Source organism: Gopherus evgoodei, chromosome 1 (genome assembly GCF_007399415.2).
Source record: "Gopherus evgoodei ecotype Sinaloan lineage chromosome 1, rGopEvg1_v1.p, whole genome shotgun sequence".
Taxonomy (NCBI): domain Eukaryota; kingdom Metazoa; phylum Chordata; order Testudines; family Testudinidae; genus Gopherus; species Gopherus evgoodei.
In genome coordinates this window covers 261,561,581-261,584,680 of record NC_044322.1, presented here as the reverse complement: position 1 = coordinate 261,584,680, position 23,100 = coordinate 261,561,581, and the positions used below count along the sequence as shown (strand labels likewise).

General features: G+C 43.6%; 1 protein-coding gene across 1 annotated transcript in view; it reads right to left on the bottom strand.

Moving 5' to 3' along the window:
- Positions 1-23,100, bottom strand: part of TBXAS1 (thromboxane A synthase 1) — a 355,058-nt gene continuing 331,958 nt past the window's right edge. The window contains exons 11-14 of the mRNA XM_030544287.1: positions 14,373-14,461; positions 6,816-6,953; positions 3,314-3,476; positions 1-2,706 (exon numbers count right to left, since the gene is read on the bottom strand). Of these exons, the coding sequence (XP_030400147.1) occupies positions 2,632-2,706; positions 3,314-3,476; positions 6,816-6,953; positions 14,373-14,461 (465 nt within the window). The 3' untranslated portion in view covers positions 1-2,631. The remainder of the gene's footprint in view (positions 2,707-3,313; positions 3,477-6,815; positions 6,954-14,372; positions 14,462-23,100) is intronic.

The following is a 23,100-nucleotide window of genomic DNA, read 5'->3' as shown; positions in this document are numbered from 1 at the left end:
AAATAGAGGGGGGAAATCTTTAATGAGACTACCCTACACTATTCCAGTTTACAGGTATAATTTAGAATCACAACCACAAATAATATGCTATTGAAAAAATGAGGCAAAATTGTACATAGAGGTACATGCTGCATCTTTTTCGATAAGACCATTAACTCAATATCTCATTTCATAGGCACATTGAGTCATTTAAACTCCAGCATGGCAAGGCTGGAGCATTAACTATCAGGCCTATAATCCACAGTTACTACTCTAGAACTCAAGCTAGAAGAAAATTCCGCCACAGAAATCAACACAAGCCTTGGTAAGGAAGATGAGAGCATGAATTTTAAAAGTGTGGTCACAATGATAAGCAAGAGATGAAAGCAGCATGTGCCAATCATCCCAGTCTCAATGTGTCGTATGCAAGCAAGAAACTGTAGATGGAAATCATGGAGCAGCAGCAGTATTATAATAGAGCTCCTTACTCAATATCATTTGTACCTTATCTACAGAGAACTTTCACGCGGCAGCAGAAAAAGATACTGCAGCTGTTTTTGTGTCTACCATGCAAGAGAGATGCTGTTTCCTCTAGTATAGCTTTAGGAAAGAAGGGTTCCTGGCTCAGCTGAAGCTACTGCAGCAGAAGATCAAATCCCAAAGAGAGCCAGTGTGGCTTTCCCTTCCTCCCCTACATGTCAACTAGCAACAAGTGTTATTTTTTAAAGGGCAATCTGAAGTTAAGTTTAAAAAAGCCCAGTGAACTTTTGCTAAAAGTACTCATGAGTGCTCAGCTGGATGAAACTTGAGGAAATTTAATTTCACAGTGGAGGAAATAACGTTTTTGGCAAAATGAATAAACTTCGCCGACCTCCTTCTTTCCACTGCGCGCTGAGATCATGAACAAGAGAAAACAAAAGTAGGGCCCTATGTTTAAAGAAAATAATATACATCTCCCTCCCAAACTTGGAAGGCTGCCTCTTATCACCCCCCTCTCCAACTGAGACCTACCTTCTTCAGTGGGTAGAACTTCCTCTAATGACTTGTAATGTAATTGGTGCTGCCAGTCTGCCTAGGAAGGGACAAGTGCCCACATCCTCAAAGGTGTTTAGGCTCTTTGACTTCCATTGAAATCAATCAGTGGAATATCTTTGAGGATCTGAGCCACAGTCATTGAGGGTTAAGATAGCAGTAGAAGCTGGTGGGAATTCTAACCATGCTGCAGCTAGTGTGAAGGATGCTCCATGACACTCCACTAGCCCACCAAGGACCCAGGGGCCAGCAACAGGGACACACACAAAAACTTGGGCCTATGACAACTTTGTTCCTTTCTCAATTTCCTCCCCAGGGTTGGGCATGGAGTAAACTTTCTGCCTCTATTTGGATATCATGCACCCCTCCAAATATGCAGCAGAAGAGACCATTTTCTCCATATGTGCAAATATGGAAAAATTCCAAACATGGACAAATTGCTTTTAGCTACTGCAGAGGCAGTGGGCAAATGGTCCTGAAGAATCAAGTAAGTGCTGCCTTTGCTTTGGCTGTGAAGACATGCAGGCAGCCTCTGGGCCTAGCATTCACCCATGTTGGTTGAGTGAGGCACAGGTTTGTGAAGTGACTTGCTGCAGGGTCACCTAAGGAGTTAGTGTAGCTATTGGAAATGAGGTTCCTGGCTCCCAATCCTTGGCTTTAAGCACTAGCCCATGCAACCTCCTTCATTTCCTTTGACCCAATGAACTGACCAAGAGTAGAGCCAACTGAAATGCATAGCAAGGAGAAGTGTCATGCCATGCTGGGAAAACTACTGCTGTGCCACTATCTTCAGGTCAACCCTAAAATTCCCCAAGTCCTCCTAAACCCTTCAAACTTGTATATTCTAAATACTATTCAGTAACATACAAAACTTAATAGCAGTCTATAACATTCTTTGGTCTGGTCTTTCTTATAGGAACTTAAGTGCTGTACAGACATTTACCATTATTTTTAAATCCATTGTAACAACAGTTAGATAATAATACTAGCACATTTCATCCAAATGTCTCAAGGCGCTTTACAAAAGGTGAGTAAGCATTATCTTCATTTGACAGATACAGTGAGGCTAGGCTCTCTGCTCAAGATCAGTCAATGGCAGAGTTCAGAGTAGGACCCAGGTGTCCCGATTTCTAGTCATTGCTGTTAGAACTACACACGTTGCCTTTCAGAGTTTACTGAGAGTGGGATTTAAAGGTCTGTTGTTAAAAGGTGTTAGCTAACAAGCTATCATTCAACATCATATAGAAATCTGCTGAAGGTGAGGAAGTTCAGACTGCTAAGATTGTCACATTGGAGCCTGGACAAACTTCCATGTAGATAAGTAAAATGAAGTGGGCCCTGCTATGACCACTAAGGCTGATGAAAAGTGAGAGGCTTTTTCGGAGACAATTCACAGTAATGTGCTTGGGTAAAACTTTCCAAAGTACTTAAGTCCCACTTTCAAAAGTGACTTAGGAGGCTGAGTCTCACTGAAAGTCAGCAGGATTTTGGCCCACACTTTCAATGAGATTTAGGCTCTCAAGTCACTTAAGTACTTTTGAAAATGTTACCCCCAATCTATCAGCGAGCCACTGAGCAATGGATCACCTCCTTGGAGACTTTCAGAATGGGGTTTTTGCTCTATCGAGGTACTATCTTAACATAGACTCCGTTTTTTGGTGCTAATGACGATACAGATGTCAACTGCAAAGGAATCTGAAAAAGAGAAAATAAATGGCATATTTTATACATTTACTCTCTTTCACACACTGTGTGCATGCCCACGTGCGTGTAAAAGATTCACAAGTACAAATTGATGATGTTTTCAGCTTCCTTTATGAGATTAACTTATAGAGACGTTGTGGAAGTTGTAAAATGTCCTTTGTTGTTGGCAGTATAATGGTAAAAATAATTTACACCTAGAGGGTTAGACAATGGATGCCCAGGTATCTTACAAATCTAAATAAAATAAACTGCTGTAAGCACTAGAGCTATTAAATGTACAGTAGGTGCACACCCAGAAGTACCAATGTACTCTGATAAACACACTGGTGTAAACTGACATAGGCTGTTTACACTGGTGGAGGATCTGGTCTGTAGGCTCTATGGTTTATAGAAGTTTGTTTTATTTGCTAAATGACGACTCAGATTATATTTTGATTAAAGTAATGTGATTCAGGACTGCTGTCCCTTTTATTATACACATGTACCTGTTAGTTTTTTCCCATGACTGCACTATGACACATCACTGTCCCTCTATAGAACAGTACGTCAGTTTACAAGAGAGTTTAGAGGTGTAGTGTAAGTTTCCATATATACAAACCTGGGTCTTGGGACTGGTTTCAAATCTGAATTTCTGCAAGATCCGGAGCAGGGTCATCTTGATCTCCAGCAAAGCCATTCTCATGCCAATGCAGCTGCGAGGTCCTGCCCCAAATGGGAGGTATGCAAAGGGATGCTGCTGCAGTTTGGCCTCCACGGTGAACCTGCAAGGTGGGTAAATTAGAAACCAGCTCAAGAAACAGTTTTCATACTGATGTGATTTTCTACTCCCATCTTGAGAAAGCTGGATTTAAATTGTTCTCAGTAAACAATTCTCAAGGGGACCATTAGCAAATTCTTCTCTAAACTAAAACATCCTTTGTCAATGAGTAGTTCTCCCAGCATGACAAACAGACTTTCTTTTTCATTTTTAAAAGTCTGTCTTTAATGAACTGCCCTCACTAGACACTCATTATCTGAGGAAACTATGAAACACTCATTCAGGGGTTATAGCGACCCAGACCCTATGCATAAACTAATGGCGAAATTACTGCCTGCATATGCCAAGAGCAAACTAATGAACCCTGATCTAGAATGAGCAAGAATGCTGCCTCTGCATTGCAAAAGCAATGTAAATTGACAGTGCCTGCCTGGGATTCTCTTCAGGACAAACAATGAGAAAAACAGGAATATGAAAGCAGGGATCTGATTGGCTGAGGAAGAAGGCTCTTATCGCACAGATGTTTCCCTGTTTTATGTGTGCTCCATCCATAGAGGAAGTAGAAGATTTAGGCTTTTAGCTCAAACTGAAGGCACGCATCCTCTTAATTTTGGAGGTGCCCAATTCAATTGCTAGTGAGGACTAAGGTGGCAGTCATCCAGAAGAGGACAGGGTATTAATTATTTTAAAATACCTAATAAAACATTAGAAATACATATTAGAAAAAAGGCACAATTTTTTAACTGCGAGGAGGAGTAACCTTTGGAACAAACTACCAAGGGATGTGGTGGAAACTCTATCCTTTGCAGTCTTGCCTTCCAGAAAAGCAGCTGGTCTGGATTAGGAGTTTTAGCCAGACAAAGGATTGGGTTCAGTGCACTCAGCAATCCAGCTGAAATCTAGGGCCTCCTGCCCTTAGAATCTATGAAATTTCTAGAAAAGCAACAACATTTCAAGAGGTGCTATTGTACAATATCTGCTCTGACTGGGCCAGGCTCTCCCTTACAGTTGGGAGTCATAGGCTGCTGTGCCAGCACAGAACTGCCCTAATGCCAGCTACATACCTGTAAGGGCACTTGCACTGGTGCAAGGTGTGTGGGGGGGAGGCGGGGGAGGGCAACAAGCCTCCCTTCCACTTGCATACTCTGTGCAAGGACCAGCCACAGTTGCAGCCCCTGCGCTTGGGTCTGGAAAGGTCCAGAGAAAGGCCATGAACACAGCAGGACTTAAATATGCTGAGAGCTTTGGAAGGCTATTTCAAGACTGAGATTACCTAGCCTGGAAAGGCAAATCATCATGTGCTGTTTGTATTAATGGTAGCACCTAAAGGCCTCAAAGAGAGAGTGGGATCTATTGTCTTAAGTACTGTACACATAGTAAGAGACACCTCCTGCCTCAGGACTGAAAAGACTTGATCGAGGTATTCAGAATTAAGCCATGTGTAGTGAAAACTGGCCAGTCTCCCCATTTTTTTGTACATCCCATAATACAAGACTAAGGACAATAAATTTAGAGCTAATACATTCTTTTTCATGCAACATAATCAGTCTGAGGATGGTTCACAAGCAGAAGGTCAGAGAGAAAAATACCGGAGTTTATTTTTTATTTTATTTTTTTGAGAGGCCTAATTTTATGACCACTAACAATACTGGCAACCTATGCAAACTAAGGTGAGTCTATGGGTAATTGATACCTCCTGCTTCAGGAAGAAGTGAAGAAAGAAATTTGCCTCAGCTTCACCATGCACAGCACTGCACATCTAGTCGAGTGCATTATAGTTCCCATCCCCCAAACACTTTCCTTTAAAGCACCACTTACTAAACACTTCCAGAAGCTGGGGTAGATTATATGGTTCAATGGAAGACCCAGACATGACATCTGCCACTAGAAAAATCATTGGCAGACCGCTCATCAGTTTCTGAGAATACAACACAAATGCTCCTTTCTCCTGAAAGGTTTAATAGGCAGCAGGTTTAAAACAAACAAAAGGAAACATTTTTTCACACAACACACAGTCAACTTGTGGAACTCTTTGCCAGAGGATGTTGTGAAGGCCAAGACTATAACAGGGTTCAAAAAAGAACTAGTAAATTCCTGGAGGATAGGTCCATCAGTGGCTAATAACCAACATGGGCAGGTATCCTGTCTCTAGTCTCTGCCAGAAGCTGGGAATGGGCGACAGGGGATAGATCACTTGATAATTACTTGTTCTGTTCATTCCCTCTGGGACATCTGGCATTGGCCACTGTCGGAAGACAGGATATTGGGCTAGATGGACTTTTGGTCTAACCCAGTGTGGCTGTTCTTATGTTCTGACCCTGGTGCTGCCCCTCTTTATGGGCTAAGACATAGAAAACAGACAACTAGTATACAGGATGGACTGTTCCAAGAGTATTCCTCTATACAAACTCACTTATATGTATAGTTCAGAGTTAGTCTTAGAATGTATGCATCACATCCAGTGTGTTTGAGAGGCTAGCACTTTGTATTAGAACTTTCACAAGATGGCAACTTGAGATGTAGGTCTTACAGCCGTGTCCACTAAGCAAAACTGTGCTTCTGCATAGAATTAGATCTGCAATAATTCCAAGAGCACTTTTTGTCTGCTAACCTCTGCAGCTGCAGGATAGTCTCTTCTCCATGCAGTTGTTATACAAGCAGAACACAGTTAAGACTCAGTTTGAAAGTGAGAAAAGCGTGACAAAGTCTGTCCTGCAAACAGGATGAAGAACTTGGAATCCTATCCTGCTCCCCTTAAGACAAAGCTCCCATTGGCTTCAGGTACAGGATTAAGTACCTAGCAGCACACCCAGACTGTTCCAAGATCTCAGACAGAAAGGCTGCTCTGAAACAGCCATGGGCTGGAGGAGAATTCTGGGTAATTACATGCAAATAAATACAATGAGCAGCCTAGTTTTCTTCAGAATTTCTATATCCAGGAGTGGCCAAAGTAGCAGCATTTGAACAGGAACAGGTTATACCCATGCCAGGTAGGCAACCACAGACATGGCATTGCTTCTTATTTAAGACTCATCTACCAGTAGCCAACTATTTAGGTGGAGGTGATGCTGGATATGGTGTCTATCCACTCCACGTTAACAGCTGATTTCTGGGGCTGTGTTGGGTTCAGGAATTATGCAGCAAAGGGGGTTGCTTGGTGTGTTCATTTGAATATCCATACACTGAATGCATTTCCAGTGCATGGGATCAGCATCCTGGGAGCAAAGTGCTTACGCACACTGTGCTCTTTTTTATTAGCCACACAGGAAACAGCATGTAAGGCAGGACTTTGTTCTAAATGGTCTAAATAAGGCCAACGGTGGATGAGCATTATCCCACATACCTCTCAGGGATGAATTTCTCAGGTTCTGGCCAGAACTCAGGGTTATAATGCAGAGGTCCAACTGCAATTTCTATTACAGCGCCAGCTGGAATATGCTGTCCCATCACTACGCAGTCCTTCGACGTCTCCCGAGTGAACCTGCAACAGTTAAATGTCACCGACCCCCAATGAGTGAGAATAAAAGTACAAAAGCAGGGTGTTGAAAGCAGCCATAGAATAAATCATCTCTGCTGGTCTTACAATGATTAAGGAAGCAAGATGGTGGTTGTGATGTTGCACTCTATATGATTTTATGAAAATATGCTAATGAGTGTGAATATAATGTAACTGGAATATGCTTCATGCAAAAGATCTCTTGTAAGGTATCATTACAAAGCTTATAATCTACTGAGTAGGTTCCTCCTATTTGTATAAATGTATCGCTCTTGAATTTGAAACTAGGAATACGAAATGTAACTCTGAGGGCCTATTGTAATTATGCAAAGTGTGGGCCATTAATGGAGGTTTGGAATCTTGATGGCTCCCATTAACCAGGACAATTGTCTGCAGGTGGGTGTGTTTTACCTGTAAGTCTTCCTGTATAGTGTGTGCTGGCAAATGGGTAATGAAGTCTTACAGTGACATGTGATCATGTCACCTGAACTGGAATCCATCTTTAACCTGGTGCTTTTCCATTTAGAAGGAGGGGTGGGAACCCAGAAAGGGACAAAGGATTCCCGCCTTATGCAAAAGATATATAAGTGGGTGGAGCAGAACAAAGGGGCTGCAATCATGAGAAATCCCCTAGCTACCACCTGAGCTGGAACAAGGGCTGTACCAGGGGAAAGGATTGTGCCCAGACTAGGAAGGCGTCCAGTCTGTGATAGAAGCTTATTGAAACATCTGAGGGTGAGGTTTTATCTGTTTTCAGTTTTCTTACTGTATTAGGCATAGACTTGCGTGTTATATTTTATTGTGCTTGGTAATTCACTTTGTTCTGTCTGTTACTACTTGGAACTACTTAAATCTTACTTTTTGTATTTAATAAAATCACTTTTTACTTATTAATTAACCCAGAGTATGTATTAATACCTAGGGGGGGCAAACAGCTGTGCATCTCTCTCTATCAGTGTTATAGAGGGCGAACTATTTATGAGTTTACCCTGTATAAGCTTTATACAGGGTAAAACGGATTTATTTGGGGTTTGGACCCCACTGGGAGTTGGGCATCTGAGTGTTAAAGACAGGAACATTTCTTAAGCTGCTTTCAGTTAAGCTTGCAGTCTGTGGGATGTGGTTCAGACCTGGGTCTGTGTTTGTGGCCAACAAGTGTGTCTGGAACAACCATGTAGGGTTCTGGAGTCCCAAGCTGGCAGGGAAAGCAGGGGCAGAAATAGTCTTGGCACATCAGTTGGCAGCCCCAAAGGGGTTTCTGTGATCCAACCCACCACAGTGGTCACTGGTAGATAAGCAGAGCTGCAGTTGCTTGCTGCACAAAGAGCGTTTACAATCATCTTCATAAAAATAGAGAACATGGACTTTTCAGGGAACTGCAAATGAAATCTGGATCCTTGCAGCGCTAGACTTCATCCCAAATTGGTAACTGTTGCTGCTATAGGTGAGTCTGGTAGCACTAGTATTAAGGTTGCCTGACACTTCCCATTATTAGATCCTGTTTTCATTTGCTTATAACTTTGTCAAACTTTCCATTTGTACTCTAATTACCCATGCCAGGTATCTGCCTCAAGCTGAAATTTGAGAAAATTTCAGCCAAAATAGTATCGTTTCTGAGAACGAGGCTAAGGGGAAAATATATTGTTCTGCCCACATTAAAAAATTCTGGTGATGTTTTCTTTAGGAAGCGCCTGAAGGGACTGAAATTTGGGAGAGGTTGCCCTTTGTATCAGGACTGTATTGCTGCTGTCTTTGTGAAAATTGGCCAAGTTATAAGCCTTTGAAAAATTGCAGTTTTTAGAAACTTGCTAGAGTTTAATAGCTAAACATCTGCAAAAATTCTGTCTGCACTTGCCATTCTAGTCCTGAGCAAGACTTTTTCTGCAATTGTAACCCTGAGCTGCTACAGGCTGGCTCCAGACACCAACTGAGAACAGGGAGCATGTCTCTCTAGGGCTCTCAATGCCTCCCGGTTGTGCTCAGGCAATGAATGGGAGGAAGCACCCTCATTTGAAAGCAGAGGGGATAAAAACTAGACCAGGGGAGGGGATGCAGAGGTGAGGGGAGCAGAGTGAGACAAGGAACCTGGAGGGGTGGGGGTGACTGGTACTGGAGGTTGGTGGACACGAAAAGGGGAGATGGAAACTTGAACTGGGGTAGAGAGATTGGAAACTGGCTGGGCAAGCAGACTGGGACTGGCAGCAAAATAGGGGAGACCGATCAAATGAAGATTTAGGACAGATTGGGACTAGCTGTGCAAGGAGACAGAATCAGTGGGGTGGAGGGGACAGATCTGATGAGGAGCCAAGATGTGGGGGAAAGAGACTGGGACAAGGAGCTGGTGATGGGGACAATGGGACTGGACAAGGAGCCTGAGAACAGAGACTGAGAACCAGTGGGGATGGCAAATGTGGTTGAAGGGAGAGGTAGGAACTGGAGGCCAAGGGGGCTGGGAGACCGAGCAGAGCAGGCAGTAGTGAATTGGTACAGTCTGGGCAAGAAGACTGGGGACTAGGAAAGTGGGAATGGCTGGGCAAGGAGACTGGAAGGGTGGGGTGGTGGGGGAGTGGAGTGGAGTGGAGACTCCAGAGGGGAAAACTATGATTGGCTGGGCAAGGAGAGTGGGATTTGGATAAGAACCTGAACTGTCTGGGTAAGGAGAATGGAATTAGAATGAGGAGTCAGGACTGGGGAAGAGAGAGAACTGGGGAGGGAATAGGGCAGAAGGGATCAAGACTCGGGGGAAGTGGGCAGAAGAGTCTGTGCCCACGAGAACACACTGCCCTCCAGAGCCTGAGACGGAGCCAGACATTCCATTCTGAGCCTCACCATTCCTCTGTTGTCAGCAAATATCTATGAAGCCCACCGGCAAAATGTCTCACTCCCCTCTAGTGATGGTCCACAGACAGAATGGCAACCTACTACTGCTATCAACCAGTTACTCAGTTCAGGAGGCAAAGGTCTGAGCAGTGGATAGGATTGCCAACCCTCCTGGTTTTGCTGGGAGTCTTCCAGAATCAGCCCTTATCTCCCAGAGGCTACTAAAGCCAAACTGGAAGATTTTAGGTGCTAAAAATCCAGCGGAGCAGTGGGGCCATGCTGCTCCCAGTGCGGGGAGGAGTGTCTCTGTGCACCCTGAGTGCCGACTCCGCAGCTCCCAGGGGCTGAGGGGACATGCTGGCTGCTTCTGGGAGCAGCGCGGGGCCTGGGCATGGAGCATGGGGCATGGGCATGGAGCCTGCCTTAGCTCTGCCATGCTGCTGACTGGGAGCCACCTCAGGTAAGCACCTCCCAGCTGAAGCCTGCACCCCACACCCTCTCCTGCACCCCAACCCCTTGCCCCAGACTGAGCCTGGAGCCCCCTCCCACACTCCGACCCCTCGGTCCCATCCCAGAGCCCACAACCCCTACTACACCCCAACCCTCTGCACCAGCCTGGTGAAAGTGAGTGAGGGTGGGGGAGGGTGAGCGATGGAGGGAGAGGGGAGTGAGTGGGGTGGGGCCTCAGAGTGGGAGTGAGAACTCAGAGAAGGGGTGGGGCAGGGGGCGTGGTAAAGGTGTTTGGGTTTATGTGATTAGACAGCTGGCAACCCTAGCAGTGGATCTAAAGGTTCTAGCAATGATGATGGTCGATGTGGGTATCAGTATGATGCTACATGATGGAATTTCTGGGGTGTTTTTTTTTCTTCAGTTTGCTTTTTTATAAACATAGGAAATTACTTACAGAAAAAATTAATGCTGCAAAGTCAAAGTCAGGAAATCCAGTATTAAGGTGCCTGTGCAACCTTAATTTTGCCTCCTTATACATATGAATTATGATACAACCTATAGGGGCTGGGACAAGGGGTGTGGGGAGTGCTTCAGCACCCCCTGACTTGAAGGGGTTTCCATCATATCCAGTGTTTGCAGTTTGGTTCAATGGCTCTCAGCACCCCCACTATACAAATTGTTCCAGCGCCCCTGATACAGCCTTTCATTAATGATGCCATAGTACTTTTTTCACAGGACCCTTGCCCTCATTCTCTGGAAATGAATTGGGGTTGTATGAAGGAGGCTGTTGTCTGTAGGATGCCTCCTTCATTTGTTGCAGAAGCTAGAAGATGTGTAGTGAATGAGATAGGATTGCAGGAAGAGAAACGATTGTCTTATGCATAGGGCAGTTGAATGATGCTCTGGAGAACTGGATTCTATCCCTGCCTCTGCCACAGAATTCTAGACAAGTCCCTTCCCTTATATCAAACTTTTCAGAGTTGGTCACTAACTGTTATGTTACTTATTTTCTGGGTACCCAACCTGATATCCTGGGTCTGATGTTGTACAATTGGCTCCCAAATAGGTTTGTCTCCCATTCTGAAACCTCCGCCAGAGTCAGTGATGTGTGGCTCCCACCACAGCAGAGCGGGATAGCTCAGTGGTTTGAACATTAGCCTGCTAAACCCAGGGTTGTGAGCTCAATCCTTGAGGGGGCCACTTAGGGATCAGGGCAAAAATCTGTTGGGGGATGGTCTGGCTTTGAGCAGGGGGTTGGACTAGATGACCTCCTGAGGTACCTTCCAACCCTGATATTCTATGATTTCCAGAAGTGTTGAGCGCTCAGCTGCAACTGCAGTCAATAGGAGCAGGGCTTGAACACTAAGTGCTGTGTAACGCTAAGCATGCTGGAAAAAAAAAATCACTCAGGCATGGCAAGTTAATGGACGCTTTTGAACTTAATCTCTTTGTGCTTCAGGGGGACAATGCCATTCTCTCACCTCACCTCACAGGGGTGTTGTGAAAATTAATTAATTAATGTCTGTGACTCTCTCGGCTATACAGTGATGAGCTCATAGAAAAACCCAGGAGGGAATTAATAATTCCATTTTCAGAGCACAGTTTGAATAGTGTGCAGTAAATGAGACCTGGGGCCGCACACTGAACGATGAGGAATGAAAGAAAAGACTGAATAGCTGCTCACTAAGTGAGCACAGTCCATCCTGTGCACCAAATGAGGCAGGGGTCCTGTGGAAAAAATAGCATGTGGTCACATCAGTAGAGACCATCATAAGGGGGCCAGATTAAAGGTTAACTTAATTCTGGCATTTCCTAACTTTTGAAAGCTTGACCTTGCAACCCTTCACAATGTTCTTTGAAGGGAGGTTTTTATGAGTAATTTAATGTTTCTATTACCATAGCAGCCAGAGGCCCCAGCTCCTATTGTGCACTATCACCTGATGGCTGTTCGGTATCCTACATGTTACATTAGCGTGATGGTCTCCTTTAATTAGCCACTGGAAATCACAGAAACTGCTACCAGAACTGGCTCCCTCATGAGAGAGAAAGGATGGTCTTTTAGTTAACGCGCTAGCCTAGCACTCGAGATCGGGGTTTAATTCCTGGTTTTGTTACAAACCTCTTGCATCACCTTGCACAAGCCACGTAAGTGCTTTTGCAAATTTTTACCCTAGGTGACTTAGATTCCTAAGTCCAATTGAATTTCAAGCAATAAAAGATGAAGGGTAAAAAATTCAAAAGTGCCTAGCTCCCTAAATCTTGTGTGAAAATGAGACTTATGTGCTTCTGAAAATTTTATCCTTCATCGTTCAGTGCCTCAATCTCCCAAGTGTAAAATGGGAGTAATACGTCTTTCCTTCATCCTTCGTCCGTTTTGTCCATTTGGTGTGTAGGCCTCTTTCTCACTATATGTGTGAACGGTGCCAAGCAAAATAAGGCCCTGATCTCGACTGGGGCCTGTAGGTGGTTCAGTAATACAAATAATAATATATGAACAGTCTCAGCAGAAACCAAAGACGGCATGGACCCTGGAGGCCGAACTGTTATCTCAGCCCTAAAAAATGTTTCCTCCAGGTCAGTAGTGACCTATCTATGATCTATGATTACTGTATCTATGATTACTGGTGCCTACCCTGTACCTATTTAGTGAATAAATAGAAGATTCCAGTCTCTAGGACTGACACTTTGGCACTATTCACAGCATTATGTTCTCTCTCACACAAAATTAAATAAAAATTGATAACTAAGAACCAAAGCCTTGAGAAAAATATTGTCAAGTCCTCCCTTTTGCTGAAAAGTGAATAGGATATTGGTGAATAGGATACTGGACCACCATCTCTGCAGAATGAAGTTCAATGTTTATTCAGATTGTTTTAAAATCTCTCTCACTCACAGTAGTAAAATTATTTTGTTCGCTATTGAATTTTCACTATTTCTTTGTACTCTGGAATACAGCAGTATTCTTGTCTTATGTAACTGACATCTTTGCAATGCACTGGGCCTTAGATAGAGATCAGGAACAACCACAAATGACACCAATGGGAGCTCCAAAATAACTTCCTTCTCTTCTAATTCTGTTTCTCATCTGACAAACATTGATTGTTTCCCAGTGTTTCAGATAGAGTTGATATTCAAATGTCCCTGATGGTTAACAGGCACAGGAACTTCCATTTATATATCACGGATTTCAGAGTAAAATCTTGTCATTTATGAGCAAGCATAATTAACCCTTATAACCCTGTGCAACTCCACAGAAAATCTTGGAAGATCCTGCCCTTGGGGGATAAGTAAAAGAGGGGTTAATTTTCAGATATTCTATTTTAAGGTACTTGTTACCGTAGAGTGGGATTTTCCAAAGTGCTCAGCGTTGGCCTAACTCTACTCCCACTGAAATCAAGGGAAGCTTTATCATTGACTTCAATAGAAGCAGAGTTTACTTAACGCTGGTTTGCTTTTGAAAATCCCACCCTGAGAGCTGAGACTTGTGTTCTGCTACAGTTTTGTGATCTTACACAGTTTGCTAATTTCTTTATTCCCCTCCACCTTTTCGAAATAAACACTTCTAAGCTCCCTGGGAAAATATTTTAGCATCAGTTAAGGAAAATTTCTAATACCCTCTGGATGGGGGCACTAGAGTTAGCTGTAATGGTATAGTACAGTATTAGGGCAGAATGTTATACTACATAATGAGCAATACATAGCACATAGTACAATTCATGTTTTTGAATACAGCAAGGGACATGCACAATCTTCAGAAGATCAGGGGTTTAATGGGGTGACTGGCCTACTCAGCCAGTAGGCTACATAAATTCTGTACTCAGGTCTCTGAAGCCGAGCAAAGAAGAACCATCTAACTTCCCTAAGCTAGTCTGCTTCAAAGATACTGCTTCCCCTGGGCTAGGGGGACTCAAAGAACAGTGAAAAGAGACTCTTGACCAGCTGGCCTTGAAAAGGGTGCATTAAGTAGACCAACCTTAGCCAGTCTTCATTCATTTGGCCCCATTGTATCTGTTAAGTGCACGCGCAGTACTGATAGCTTAGCTGCATGGAGGCCAAGAGCATGGGGCTTACAAACAGATTTCCACATATTTATCTAATGATGTACTTTCTAGGAGCAGGAGGGAAAAGGTATACCTGAATGCAGGTGGGTACATGCGCAATGTCTCTGCAATCACCATATCCAGGTAAGGGAGCTCTTGGATATTTTGGTAGTCAGGGACATCCTGGGAGAAAGGAAGAAAGAGATAATTAAGTGCTGGAAACTGCTGGAGCTGCAGGCTGTGGAGAAGCTACCTTGGAGACTACTGATCAATGCCCCCTGGAATGGTGCTCTGTAGTGAGTTTCTCCGTGGCAAGGTTGTGGCATTTGAGGGTGGGCCCAAAGTGTGCCCAGTGGGACCTTTACTATAAAATTCCTCACAGTGGCAACAACTTGTGCTATTCCAATGGACCCTAGTAGTGTGTGTGGGAGGGTGAATTCAGTTTCCTCCCATGGTGATCTCTTGTGCAAACCCTGTTTATTTGCTCTTTGTGTAGCAGACCTTGATTTGGGCCTAATTTATATAACCCTGAAAGTATACATTCAGTGACAGAAAGCATCATATAAACAAACACGACTCTGGTCCCGATGAATTTACATTCTACAAAGGAGCCAACAGGGACAATAATAGAACAAACAAATAACAAAGCTCCAGCCCTACAATCAGGAGCGGCTCCAGGCCCCAGCACGTCAAGCGCATGCTTGGGGCGGCATGCTGCGGGGGGTGCTCTGCCGGTCTAGAGCTGCCCCTGCCTACAACAGAGAGAGAGGGAACATTTCTCCCACCATTTCTTGTCTTGGAAAACTCACGGAGATCATACATGTCATTATTCAGTTCTGTCAGCAGAGGGCAGAGAAAGTACATCTAAGAAGATCCCCAGTAAAGCTGAGTACAGTTTACATTAAAAGCTCTTGTCTCTTCCGAAATCTGACATGGAGAACATTGGCAAGAGGAACTTAAGCCAGGCTAGACTAAACCTGTGAAGATTTGGGGCCTCTGAGGTTCACAACAGGAACTGGATTCTGTCCGTTCTTCATTTACTACATCAGCTTCCATATATAATGCATATTTTATTGAATTTTCATGTGAAAATGTATGTTACATACTAAAAATACTAAGCAGAGAACAATTCCAGATGGTATGCAGACAATATCTACAATAAAATGAGAACGCATGGCCAGGTTAAAACATCCCTTTTATTCAGAGTTAAGAGAGCACTGTGCCACTTCAGATTTTCCAAGGGCTGCACAAACTCTGACAGATCCTTCTATGAGGGAGATAAGTTCTATTACACTCATATTTCTGAAGAGAAATAGAGGAAGAGAGGCCATGTCAGTTATTCAAATAGGGCTACCACTCTTCTCTTATGTTAAAAGCTGTCTCACCTCTAGTCAATACAATGTGCATTTTGTCCTTTACTTCAGCAATAATCATGTATTGTTGTTATTTCTATTACTATAGTGCCTACAGCCGCAAAACAAGACTGGGGCCTCACCGTGCTAGGTGTTGGGCAAACAGACAGTAAGTGCTGACAGTTTAAACAGACAAGACAAACAAAGAATGGGCAGGAAGGAATATTATTAGCCCCATTTTGCAGACAAATAATTGAGGCACAGAGAGATTAAGTGACTTGCCCAGGGTCACATAGGAAGTCTGTGGCAGAGCCGGGAAATGAACTCAGATCTCCCAAGTCCAAATTCAGTGCCTTCACCACAAGATCATCCTGCCTCTCTGTGATTAAGCAAAGAAGCCTACACTTTGATACACATATATTTAAGGCCCTTTGTTTTGTGTTTTTTACCAATTTTTAATGAAAAATTCCCAGGTTTTACAAAAGCTAATATTTGTTTTTTACTGATTATCTCCTGAATTTTGGATGCTATTTCAAATAGCCTCAGTTTCTTTAGGGAATTAGCAGTTCAGAAAACAAAATAAAGAAACACCTACAGATGATTTTCCATGGAAGAAAACTGGTTATGTTTACGTACGAAAAAAGAGCCAGGGCAACAGCAGCAGAGTGTGAGCTCAACTTTCACCTGCACCTCAGTGAATTCACATGTCAGATGATACATAATTGTTGGCATTTCCATGCTTCTAACTTCAAAGTAGCTGAATTTACTTCAGCAGCTGTGTGCACGGTCTGATCTTGGACTGGGTGTCGTCCCCAAAGCCAAACATCCTTGTTTAGGAGGGACATTCCTGATATATTTTTAACAAAATATTTTCCATTTGTTTTTCGACTCCTTCTCTCAAAAAACTCTTTTACTCACTACATTTTGAAGGCATTGAAATATGCTTTTCTCTCCAAATATCCTTAATTGTCACTTTCAAATATTGGCAGGCATGTCTGAGAGAGTGGTGGGTTGCCATGCTAAAATGCCACTTGAAGCCCCTGTGTAGCACATCTGTACATTGAATGTTACTCAGTGCTGGGTATGTTTTAGTCCAGAAATAGATTCCTTTTTGGAGAATGCAGGAAAAAAGGAGGTACCACGCTGCATGTAATAAAACACCAGACATTTTAATGTTGTGACCATTGCCTTACACAAAGATTTACGTCAATAGTTTTCACAGTGTTTTTATATCTTTTCCTTACTAACTTAGAAATGACGAAAGCTTATGCTCAAACAAATTTGTTAGTCTCTAAGGTGCCACAAGTACTCCTGTTCTTTTTTTAGAAATGAATGTAATCCCGTGCTTCAGTTCCCAATCAGTAAAATGGAGATGGTTCTTCCCTGCCTTACAGGGCTGTTGTGAGGATAAAGTTCATGAATGATTGCAAAGGGGTCAGACAATACAGTGCTGAGGGCCATGTAAACAGATAACACATTCTGGGCACTAATGCAATCTAAGCTCTGGATGCTGAAAACTGTTCCACTCATGCAGACTTCTCCACTCTCTGCACCTTCAGTGAAGCTCCACATGGGCACAGGAGTCTGCATGTACAGATCAGCTTGTGGACTGAGGGTCTTTAACAGACATGCACTTATCCCCACAACCTCAATCTGACTTTAGATTGTAAGATCCTCAGGGTAGGGCTTGAACCTTATTTCTTTTTGGAAAGCATATTGAGAGCTACTAGAAAAAAAGTAAATTCCTAAATAAATCTCTTCTTAATGGCAATACAAACATGCAGTAAGCATAGCGGCAGGACTCCTAAATACTAGTGAAAACAAATAGACTCCTTACATATAGATCAGCAGTTCTAGTCTGTGGAAAAGTGGACACAGTGCAACCAATAGGATTTGGAAAAAACAAAATGAAAGGGAATTTAGCACTGGTTTAAGAAACTGGATTAACAGCAGTGGAAACTCAAGTCTTCTCTTTGTCTACACAAGCACAGCAGATGCCCTACAAATTTCTCACGCTGCCCTACCAATGTGTCTCCATCATGACTTGGAAGGACCTCTCTAGAAGTGAGAGGGTAATTCAGTCACCAGGATTCATTCAGGATTTGTCCTCTCTATTGAGAAGGCAAATAAGGGGCCAGTAAGTGCCTACTGTGTTTTTATGAGATATATCCATTGGGAACTGTTGGCCAGATCCGTAGCTCATGTAAATCACTGTAGCTCCATGACTTACTACATGCGCATGTACGCACACACTAAGACATACATACATATAACATCTATTTATAGTATTTATTATTATTGTATGTGTTGTATATAGTATTGTATTGTATAATTACTTATGTACAGATATATCTGGGTTAACCAAACTTTGCAACACGGGCGGCCACAATGACAGTTTCTCAGGTGCTCACCTATAGATAGCACTTAGTCAGACTCTGCTGGCCCAAAGCTAAGGGCCCTCTACTGGCAATGCCATTTTGCCAAACTACAGATTATCAAATCTGGGTACAGTCTGTGAACAAAGCCCCTCAGCTGATCTTAACTGTCATGACAATACTTGGGGTAGAAAGCAAGAACTAAAATCAGATAGAATTTTATGCAACAAAATATACAGAGTGAACTGCATCAGGAATTGAACTGGAAGCCAGTGAAGACTCCAGAGGCCAGAGATAATATATTCCTTATAACTAACACTGCTGAATAACTTGACAGTCTCCTCTGCTGCAGCTTTGGAGGAGTCCAGAAGGGTACCAATCCAAATTTGAGGTCACAGGGGCATGCATGACTGTGGTGAGGTTCACATCAGAGAGATCAGGTCACTTGTCCAATAAAACAGCAGTTCTGTCCACCAGCACTGACTGTGAATCCAGCAGTAAATGGCTAGGGAAGCACTACCAAACAGCAAATCTACCTGACAAAGGGTGGACACACCTCACAGTAATGGAGGCAAATGCTGCCCTTGCATAGGCTGTGTATGTTTCTCCTGTCATGCAGCAACCCCTCCATCTTGTCTGGAATGAATTTGAGCCATCTTATGGTCACTCAAACGCCTCTCTTGGTCAGGCCCTGGGACGGCAGGAGACAGCACCATGTGGGTCAGACCAAACTGATTTACTGTCCTCCCAATAAATGCTGGATAGGAGGGTGACAGAAATTCAGGTACGTAAGCAATAAGTAAGCGTCAACCTCGAGGACCTCTTAGAAAAGAGAGAGCAAAATTGCTGAACAGCAATCCTATCCACCACAGCCAAGGTCCACAAATACATGAACAACATTTCTTGATCATATGGCTCAAAAGCTGTTAATAGATCAAAGAATCGGCCTGGGCACTTGACCATTGCTCACTGCTAGTAGCAGATAATCCCTCACCACCACCAGAATCGTCTATGTGCCATAACCAGACTGACACGGGTCAAAGAAACCTAAGAACACCAGATAATGTTAGAGCTGCCCCTCTACAACCTTTTAAATAACCTTATCAAGACAGGCGTGGCTAGAGCAGAGATGGCACTTAGTGTGCATATCAATGAATTAAGATAGCTTCTTGAGCCTAAGCCTAACAACTGCTTGCTTGATGGAAGCAGCTTGCCCCTTGCTAGACTTTACTAGCCACACTGAAGTACTTGAATGTCTGTTAAGTCCTACACCAAAGCCCTCCTACAACATTCAATGTCTCAAGGAGTGAAACTGGGGGTGACTTGACCAGGGAAGACTGTAAGCTCAGATCTGCCACCTTGGAGTTGCCCTATACAGAAAGAATTTAATCAATAGTGTTTGCTACAGGAAACAGAAACTTCCTCATAGCAAGAAATGTTTGATTTTGTTTCCCAGTGGATATGGTCTGGATTCAACACAGGGCCGCCCAGAGGGGGGGCAAGTGGGGCAATTTGCCCCAGGCCCCCCGAGAGTTTTTTGGGGCCCCCGGAGCGGGATCCTTCACTTGCTCTGGGGGTCCCGGAAAACTCTCGCGGGGCCAAGGCCCCTGGAGCTTCTTCCGCTCCGGGTCATCGTCGGCAATTCGGTGGCACAGGGGTCCTTCCGCTCTAGGGCGGAAGGACCCCCCGCCGCTGAATTACCGCCGAAGCGGGACCCGCCGCTGAAGTGCTGAGTCTTCGGCGGTAATTCGGCAGCGGGGGTGCCCGCCACGGGTCTTTGGGGCACTTCGGCTCCCGGAGCAGAAGGACCCCCCTGCCACCAAATTACCTACAAAGCAGGGTGGGGAGCCCGCCGCCAAAGACCCCAGGCCCCTGAATCCTCTGGGTGGCCCTGATTCAACATGCTGTCACCCATCTGGAAAAACTCAGCAGCTCTACATAGATACTATTGTGGGAGGAGAAAAAACAAATTATTTGCCTTCATTACAGCTACAGCATAGGGTTAAAAAACTCTATGCAGTAGCCAAAGTGATTCAGAGTGTAATGACTGCCACAAGTATTCTTGCCTCCATCCAATAAATTTAATCCGTCATAGGACATATGACAGGCTGGACTTCTGATTTATGCTATGATTTAGATACAGGGGTGTTAAAATCAAAATCAGTCACAACAAAATGCAAAGCATTAAAAAAAGTGAATGAGGACATAAGAATGGCTGCACTGGAGCAGAGCAATGGTCCACACAGACCAGTATCTTGTCTTCCAGCAGTGGCCGGTGCCAGATGCTTCAGAGGGAGTGAACAGACAATTATCAAGTGATCCATCCCCTGTCATCCAGTCTCAGCTTCTAGCTTTTACCCTTAAACATTCTCATACCTTCTTATAGTCAACTACACCTCAGTAAGGGGGTAAGCATGAGCTGGTGTAATTTACACTCCAAGGAGCTAGAAGAAGGTTTAAAAAGGTATAGACGAAAGTAAGCTGTAGCCTGCTGTAACTCACACCTTCTTACACTCTTGTTTTAGTTGCTTTCCTTGTTATGCCCCTCTCTTGTTCATTGTCACACGAGTAACACTGGCATAGGCCTACTCAGGTGCACAATCAGTGGACCAAATTCAGAGGTGATGTGTATGGTTGGCATATAAGTTACACACTGACAAGTGAGTGGGTGTCTAAGAGCCAAATTCTCTCAGCTACACAGGTGTAAATCCACTGAAGTCCTGCAGTTGTATTGGTATAAGTGTAACACTAAGTAAGTATTTATATGGCAGTCCAGTGGGAGTCTAAGTTGGTGTAACAATCCTGATGAAGCCAGAAGGTCTAAATTTACAGGAGCTTTAACTCCATCTGGAGTCAACTAGGCTTTCCTTGGACTCAAAACCTCCAGTTCTTGATGGAGGATGGACAAGAGTTACCTACAGCATGCTGCCTTTGTACTGTAGGAAAAGGTCATTGCAGCCTGATAGTTCAAATGGAAATATTCAATGAGATACAAAGATTTTTCTGTAACAGAAAAACAAACACATATGCATGGATCCCTAACAAAAACAGGCAGAAATTCCTAAACACCTAGTTTACCATCCACACCTATGGGTGAATGAATGCAGAATAAAGTACAATCTAAAGTAATCAGAAGAGAGGAGAGAGAGTCTTTAGGTTGGTTTATTCTACTGCAGGTCAGAGGCAAGTTACAAACCAAAAGAGGAGAAAGAAATTCTATAAACCAAGTCTGGCTTCAACCACACAGGAATGTCTGGAGGCACCAGCCTCCTGGTTTGAAGGACAGATTTTCTTGGGCACAAGTACTCCCCCATATACTAAGACAGAATAACCAAATGTTGAGAGAAAGAGATAAAGGAAGGTTCGCCTGTTTCTGGAGTCTTCCCCAGCCATGGAGGAGGTGGCAGGATTTGGCCCTTGTTGTATAAGGACTTTATTATAACTGGAGAGTGCCCAATCAGGTGGGTTTTAGAATTTGTCCTCTGTCCACTGGCATTTTTTTAACTTGGGGGGGGGGGAGGGAGAATAGTTCTTTTCCATAAACTGTTTCCTTTACTCCTAGAAAAACTGTTGAATTCCAGATAGCTGAATACTGGAGACAATCATTGGCCATTATGCTTGTAGTGGGTCAGAGTAACAGAGTATAGGGACAGCCTATTTCTGGCATCCTTTAAACATTCTCATACAACCTGGGAAGTCACTTCAGTTCTCTCCCTAGGCTTGCCTGAGTCTGCAGAGATTAAGAGTCTCTCGCTAAGCTTGTCTGACACTATCAAAATTTCTACTTGGGTGGCAGAAATTCTGAATGGTGAAGTATCCCAGCAGGAGGGAGGCAGGGAGGAACCAAAACAGGAGAAATGGCTGCCAGAGGTCCAAAAGTCTCAATGAGAGAATTATAAAACCGGGGTAGGTCTGTCCGAAGGGCACGTCACTAGTCCAAAGCACATTATGTACTGTACTTCATGCAGGACTTAATCTTTCCTGCCATGGAAGTGTTCCTCGGTAGTTACTAGAATAAAGAGGAGGGTTTTTCTCCCCTTCTCTCAGCAGACATTCACAGTGTCACATAAGAGCCAGATGATTAAATTAAATAATTCCTCCTCCAGCTTCTATTTTCTGTATGGAAGTGACTGTGCTTTAAATTAGGATCCTGGATGTAAAAGACCTGTGTGTTTAGTTTAATCAAATGTTCATTTCCTCACATTTATGTTTATGTTAAAAGGGATCAGTGTGAATTTCCATGCTACAAATAGAGACTATCAGGTGGGTTGGTCCTCCCTAATCTTTCCTCATATTTGTGGCTTTGCATGCTGTGCAGCCCTATGGGCTGAAAGATAACGTTGCCTCATGCATGCAGCATGATCAAACGTGCCATAGAGTGAACAGTCCAACTTTTAAGGAGAACTGAAATGCTTTAAAAATAAAAAAATAAGAAAAGTAGGCAAGTCACCCTACTGTAGATTCCAAATTATGGGCCTGATCCAGTGACTTCCATGGGAGTCTTTCCACTGCTGCATCAGACTTCTGTGAATTAGTAGGTAGGCAAACACAGTAAAAAACTACCGTAAGGTTCCCCATCACTCAGTGTAATTATGATTCACATTGACAAAGCTAGGGCAGTTTTCATACTATGTCACAAGTATGTAGTGCCCGAGGCCTCCAAAGCCCCTTACAACCATTAAGTGAGGTAAAACAACAAATGTTAAATAATAACACTTTGAAAACCTCAGGTGGAAGATATTACAGAAATACACAGCATTTAACAAACATTAATTAGTTAATAATCCTCCCTCATTTGTTTGAGGTTCTGCAGGTAAATATCCCCATGTTCAGATGGGAAAAAAGTGGGATGCAGTAAGGTTGAGGCTAATATTTTCCAACTTGACTAAGGGCTTGTCTACATCAGAAAGTTGCAGCGCTGGTGAGGGAGTTACAGCGCTGCAACTTTGAAGGTGTACACATCTGCAGGGCATCACCAGCGCTGCAACTCCCTGTTTGCAGCGCTGGCCGCACTCCCGTTTTGTCTCGGGTGTAGAGGATCCAGCGCTGGTAATCCAATGTAGACACTTACCAGCGCTTTTCTTGACCACCGTGG